At 34.1% G+C, this 6,932-nt stretch overlaps 2 protein-coding genes across 2 annotated transcripts in view; one reads left to right on the forward strand and one right to left on the reverse strand.

Annotated features, from left to right (window-relative positions):
- The first annotated feature begins 4 nt into the window (after positions 1-4).
- Positions 5-2,250, forward strand: LOC105626277 (coiled-coil domain-containing protein 42 homolog). The gene is made up of 4 exons (XM_012207581.1): positions 5-123; positions 459-747; positions 880-1,119; positions 1,900-2,250. Exons 1-4 carry the CDS (start codon positions 5-7, stop codon positions 2,248-2,250), a joined length of 999 nt encoding a protein of 332 aa, XP_012062971.1.
- A 386-nt stretch (positions 2,251-2,636) lies between these two features.
- LOC105626279 (coiled-coil domain-containing protein 63-like) overlaps positions 2,637-6,932 on the reverse strand; it is a 7,252-nt gene continuing 2,956 nt past the window's right edge. The window contains exons 2-6 of the mRNA XM_012207582.1: positions 5,567-5,901; positions 4,716-4,939; positions 4,051-4,313; positions 3,171-3,460; positions 2,637-2,817 (exon numbers count right to left, since the gene is read on the reverse strand). Of these exons, the coding sequence (XP_012062972.1) occupies positions 2,637-2,817; positions 3,171-3,460; positions 4,051-4,313; positions 4,716-4,939; positions 5,567-5,901 (1,293 nt within the window). The remainder of the gene's footprint in view (positions 2,818-3,170; positions 3,461-4,050; positions 4,314-4,715; positions 4,940-5,566; positions 5,902-6,932) is intronic.

The raw sequence follows: 6,932 nt of genomic DNA on the forward strand, positions 1-6,932 counted from the left end.
AGAAATGGCTATGGCGCAAGATAAGTCGAGAAATCTCGTGCAAAGGACTGTTATCCCGACCGATTCGCAGAAAGCAGTTTTGGAGTACTTTATATCTAAGCAAGAGGAACGTCAGTCTATCAAGTAATTAACAAATAGTTATAAATGTTGTAATAAGATATTTTTAATTATTCTTTATCAAAAGACCATGCGTTTATCAATAATTGGTAGGCATAATAAAATAGTTCGAAGATATATAAGGAACGTAAAAATAGACAATCTACTGTATCATATAACAATCGATAAGAATACGAAGCGCGCGCGGACAGTACAATAAAATTATCAATTCTCATGTTAATTTTATTAATAACAAAAACAATTATATTTTTAATAAATTTTAAAATAAATTTAATTTGTCATATTTTGTTATTTATTATATTTATAAGTTACATTCTTGTCATTATGTATAACAATATTAGAAAATATCCAGAATGGGACAAAGCGAGGGTTTGTCCGGCAACCGAGGTGATCAGGATTCGTCAAGAATTAGCTGAAATTAATGAAATATTAAAGGAGAAACGAGAGGAACAGACAATAAGACGTAAATATATGGATGAGCAATGGGAGGAGGCGAGAGAGCAGCAATTGCAATTGCGACAGTCTCTCATAAAATTTAATACGCTCGTAAGGCAGAACATCGAGAAGTGCGAGCGAGCTGAGCAAAAGATCAAGGAGGAGCATGAGCGTCAGGAAAAATACAAGCAAGAAGTACGCAGTTAAGGAAAGAAAACTCCGAAAAGGACCTCGTGATCTTAATTTCAATCGAGCGACTTACAATTTACAATTAAAATCAAGAAGAATTTCATATATCGGTTGTAACTGATATTTTTTTTTTATTAGATCGAGGAATTGGAGCAGAAATTGCAGTATATGATAGGCGTACGTGATAAAATGCAGCGATTCGTAGGGGAATACAGGAAGTACCAAAATTACTTGGACAAGGTCGTGAACGAGACGGGCGAGTTTCAATCGATTAATGAAATTTTTAATCGCTACGAAACTTTAGTCGAGACTAGGCAGACATTGTCTGATCAACAAGATAAAAACCTTCAGATGCTAGAAGAAAAAGGAACAAAAATAGTATTGTTCGAATAATCATCTGTCTTATATGTCTCATCATGATCTTATAAATTCGCACATATACATTATTCTATTATAAATTATTTAATTTAATCGCTTTATTTTTGCATTAAGATTCTGCTCACAATGGAAGAAATATATTAGAAACAAAATAAATATTAAATTTAGAAAAATTAAAAAATTAAAAATAGAGATTAAACTTAACACACAATAGATATAAATAAAATATGAGGCATAATTATATTAGGAACAGGAATAAATATTAAATATTAGAGAAATAAAATAATTAGAAATAAAGATTAAATGTAACAACAGCAGATATAAATAAATTTATTTATATTTATTGTGCGTTACGTTTAATTTTTATTTCTAATTTTTTATCTTTCTAATATTTTATAATTCTTATTCTTGTAATATTTCTTCTATTGTCCGCAGCTCCTAAATATAATTAACACGTACTATATCGCAATAACGTGCTCTATCAATTTTCGCAAATTCAAAATAGTACTTTTTTTCATATATCTTTTACTGAAATATCTCTTTATGTTTTATTTTATCACGTGTTCTTACCCATATATGTTTACATCTGCTATTCTTTTCTTTGTATGATTTTTACTCGAATTTTTCTCGTATAAATCTCTTTTATGAATTTAATATCTCTTAGCTTTCAAATATATTCGTTTTCAAACGGTATATTTTCTCTTGCCATCTTTCCTTTCAATAGAAAAAAAAGAATTGAAAAGCCAAGAGTTATAGAGATAATTTTCTTTATACATGCAGCACCATTTGACAGAAACCAAGACGCAAGTATTGATGGGACTGAATAATAAAGTGGCGCAATTGCAAGAAAGATATGATCGAGCGAAAGTGGAGACTTTGAGATGGGAGACGATCATTTCGAAAATAAAGGAAACCGCCGCGACGAAGAATTTGGAGCTTACGCAAGTGAAGGCGTGCTGTTGGAACATCTATCAGCAGATTTGCAAGAGGAAAGAGATACCCGTCAAGGTGAGCAGCGAGGACGTCGAACAACAGCTGATTCACATTAAGCGTACTATCCTTGAATTGAAGCGAATTATCAAGACTATCAAGAAGAAGGCACGAAAAGAGAAAGGTTCGCTGCATGAATAGAGGTATCTATCATCTCATTACCGCGATTACTGATTGTGATTCTGCGGTAAAACTAGCGGTAGTAAAGCTAGCGAATGAATGAAACACTGCTGTTTAATAACGAAAAATTTCAAATTGTATCACCTTCATAGAAAAAAAATGAATGTTTTTTTTTAAATATATATATATATATATATTTGAAAATAAAATTAATTAAAATAAATAAATACAATTCACAAAAATCAATTCGTAAAATTATTATTTTCTTTGTGTCGCTATTGCGTTTGCAACAATCTGGCGATTCCCTCATTGGCTGAATCCTTGTAAGCTTCCCGCGAACGTTGTTAGAATCCTAGCAAAATCCACATCACAAATCCACGAAAAAAATGTGCCGTCGTTAATTCCGTTTATTGATAACGTCTTTGAATAATCTTCCTAGCTGCCGGTAAGTGACAGCCAGACACGTTGTGAAGCAGTTCTGTGTAATCCTCCATGAGCCGTTCTTGCAGCTTCTGCATGGCTTCGGCACGTGTCAGTGGTACCTCTAGACCCTCCGAGACGAACTGCATATGTTCTTGTTCCACACAGCTGCATTTGAGGACGTTAAAGTAGTCAGATGAAAGTTGACACACGGTCCGGATATCCTCGATGTGTGTTTAACGCCGATTATAATCAGCTAATAAAATCTTTTCCTAACTGTCATACTGATTAGATATATACACTGATTAAATATTATTACTTGTATGTATTGTAAGTGTCTATCTAATTCGTGTTTTGATAGGAAAAGAACTGATCTATTTTAAGTATCAAACGGAAATTAGATTATCACATTCAGGGCTAAACGTTCGAAATATTGGAAAATCTCGAGAATACTCGATAGATCAGAAGGACTGGTTCAAGGATAGGATAAAGGAACGTGAGAAGGTATAAATAAGACTCACAGGACACAAGGTTGGGTGGGTACGATACGATTGAGAACGGGCACTTCCAGCTTGGGTCTCTTCTCCTCATCCAGCCGCAATTGTGGAACTTTGCTTTCCTTGTCTACCCAATAGACCTTGTGGAACATCTCGGTGATTCGTTTCTCGATAATACCCAAGTAGAGCATGACGTTGCTCATGGTAACGTGAGTATTGTCGCCCAATAATTCTAAAATCGGTGAATTGTCGCAGCGTATCGCCTTGAAGAGGCTGTCGATTCCTTGCAGCAGCTTGTCCATTACGTTGTTGCACTGGAATGAAACATGAGTAATCGTTTATTATTCATTCGGACTGCAGTTTACCGAGTCGTCATGCGGATATCAAAATTCGTTTTATTAGGATCAAGGGTACAACAAAATAAGCTCAAGAATGACAAAATAATCCTTGAAAAGTGCGGAGTTAATTTGCTAATGACGATTTCAGGACATTTTGTTATTAATCAACATTGACAGATATCAAAAGAGTAACCCAATTCTTACTCAAATAACATTTGTTACTTTTAATTTCAACGTATGTCAAAATACAAAGCAATTCATTTCTGTGATTAGTTTCAAAGCATCCATATTAACACTTACATTAGTAAATAATATTTAAACTAAATTTGAGTCAAATTTAATAATGTTTCTGAATTAAACCATTTAACTTTATTGTTTTAGTTAAATTAACGTCATATTGAGTAGAAACAGGCGACTTATAGAAATGATTAAAAATAACTCTAATTGAACATTTTAACATTATAAATTTAAGCGAACGATAATGTTTTTCGTTCTAAATTCAAGTTTCAAGAAAATAATCCTAGCACGAAATTTCCAGCAAGTTCCGAATAATTTTCTCTTTTAACCTTAGCAAGATTATTTTCAGCAGTGTCCGCTAGTGCTATTTGTTCTTCCAATTCCTTGGTGATTTTTTCCAAGTTCTCAGCTTGCTCTTGATCGCGATGAACATTTAAAGCACGTGCCTCATCGATAGCTACTGTCAGCTGTTCCATCCTCGTCTGAAGACTCTCTAGTTCGTCGTTCAGCTCGTTCACATAACTGAAGAGTGCGAAATTCTCCTCTTCTTGCTTGATGAAGTGCGCAGTAAGCTTGTCGATTTCTTGCTCTCCTGTTTATTTTTGCCGCATTAATTGGAATCAAGATTTTAGATCAATAATACAAGTTATTAAATATAAAGTTTGGATATTGTGTAAGTATTAACCCGCTATTACTGATTAATATAATTTTAATCTAAGGATTAAACTATTTAAAGTTCTAAAAATTTCATGTTGATTTGAACTCTTAATTAGCTCTCTCTTCTTTCTCTTTGGGCTTTAATAAATTTCATCTTACAATTAGTAATACTAGATTGACATACACCTACGTCTTCAATTGTAAAACACTTAGAAAACTAGGGCAAGTTTAAGAGTTCCGTGAGAAAATCCGAGAACACTTTACAAAGAGAGAACTCATTCTTGAAAATCAGATTGCCTGATTATTCTAATTGTAAGTAAGAGCCGGTTTACGGTACCAGTGAATTGCTTGATCGTCTGCAAGATTTGCGTGAAGGCCGCTATTTTATTCTGTTTCTCTTCCCGTTTAGCTTGTCGCTCGGCTTCCCTCTTCGCATTCAGATCGACCATCTCGCGGAACTGTCCTTTCACACCAAGAAATTCCTGCAGTTTCATCTCGTTATCCAGAGTTCTCTTCAGTTCGCACATTTCCAATGTGTGATTCTTCAAGTCCCTTATTCCTCTGAAAACAAATGCCTTCTCTCTCAGTTTATGATCAATTTATGTTGATCGGAATTTTTCTCTTTGCTCGATAAAAAAATTACGCAAATTCGCGACTGAATAAATTCAAGAAACCGTTACGGCATATCGGACGGAAAGCGCGAGCGGCGGAAATTCTATGCGCCATTGGCTCTACCGATCATTGCTCTCCGAGTTTCTAATTCAAAGACAACGACGAGGCTAAAGTAAGTTATAATAATAATTGTGGCTCTAAGAATAAATTCAATACAAATAAAATGCCTATGTGAGCCTCCGTGTTAGTGCTTGCAAATTGTATTATCGCTTTACGAAATCTATACTTTACGTACAGCCACGGAGGATCAAATAGACTTTTTATTTGTATCAAATATCAGACCGTATCAGACATTCATTAAGAATGCGAATATCTGAGATTTCGCGTAGTTAGTAACAAAAAAACCATTTGAATTATGGGGACAACGATCTGGCGAAGGTTTCCACTTTCGCGACTTTATAAATGATTATTGATTGGCAGCGATGTTGTGTAAATCACTAACATTTTAGCTTGCGCAGATCGAGTTTCACGATGTGGCACCAATCAACGACGCGGAAAATCCGCGTCGCATCCTACCTCTCGCGAAGTGCTTGGATCTTGTTGAGCTCCTCGTCCCGCTGATTGAACGTAACCGTTGCCTGTTCGATCAGATCGTTGATGACCTGTTTACCAGTGTTCAATTGGCCGATCAGCTTATTCCACACCTGCATGAATTGCGTCCGTTCGTTCAGCAAGGTTTCAATCTCAGCGCGCAGCTTCGTATTTTCCGTTAGCATCAAATTGAATCTTTTGGTAGCCATCTCCACCCGATTTTCCAGCGTGAATACCGTCTTAGTATGTTGCGCTGCTATCTCTCGCGATTGCACGTCGGTGCGCACTTTCATCTTCATGCTCGTGACATCCTTCGAAAGCTGTAACAACATTCTTACATGTCGCAGGATGAAATTTTTCTTCATTTTAAAGAGACAATCCGATCTCAAATAACAAATCGCGCTTTCATTCGATTACCGATTACTACGGTATCCGTAAAGCATTGTTTGCAGTTTTCGTATCAAATATTCTTATTTTTATCACTAGAATGCTATCATGTGTAAATTTTATGTGCATTGAGCGTTGAAGTTGTGTCTTTAGTGATCACCAGGAGATCCAATCTATCATGCTAAAAATTGAGACAGGTGGGAAAAAATTTTTTAAAATTTAATCCTATATCATCATCATATCATATATCGTATCATATATCAATTTCGTATTATAACAGAGTGATAAGTAATATAAATTTTTAAACAGTTTTGTGTCATTATTTTATTAGTAAAATGTTTTTGAAGATATTGTACTTTTTATATTTACTCCAAGATTAAATTTGATGTGTGCTTATTCGTTCTTTTCTATTAAATTAATAGAGTAACTCCGGCAAATATACCGCGTTGGGATTACGCAGAAGTCAGAAAAAATAGAAGGAGTGAGGGTAATTTTTCTGCAATATTCTGTTATATGTCTTTATGTTATATTAATATTGATTTCAGCTTCTTACTGTTAATATTAATGAAATTATTGTGAGTTGAATCGATTTGTCACTGTAATAATATATAATAATAGCGCCATCATAAATTATAATCTACGTAAAATGATTAAAATGATACTATAGGGCGTGTAAAAGATTTAATGGTTATTTTGTGCGTACATGTACAGGAATAGTAAAGCATGTTGTATAGCAAAATATAAATGTTTTGTTCTTTCTTTGTTCAGTTTGTTGTCTTGTATCCCATCTATTTGGAATATACCGCATTTTTAGCGGGCGGGATTTATGCCCAAAACATACAAAGTTTATAGATTGAATTCAGTGCACTAAATGCAATAAACGCATTACATAAAATATATATATCTCATAACATTTGTAATATATATATATATATATATATATATATATATATATATATATATA

The sequence above is a fragment of the Atta cephalotes genome (assembly GCF_000143395.1).
Source record: "Atta cephalotes unplaced genomic scaffold scaffold00005, whole genome shotgun sequence".
NCBI lineage: Eukaryota > Metazoa > Arthropoda > Insecta > Hymenoptera > Formicidae > Atta > Atta cephalotes.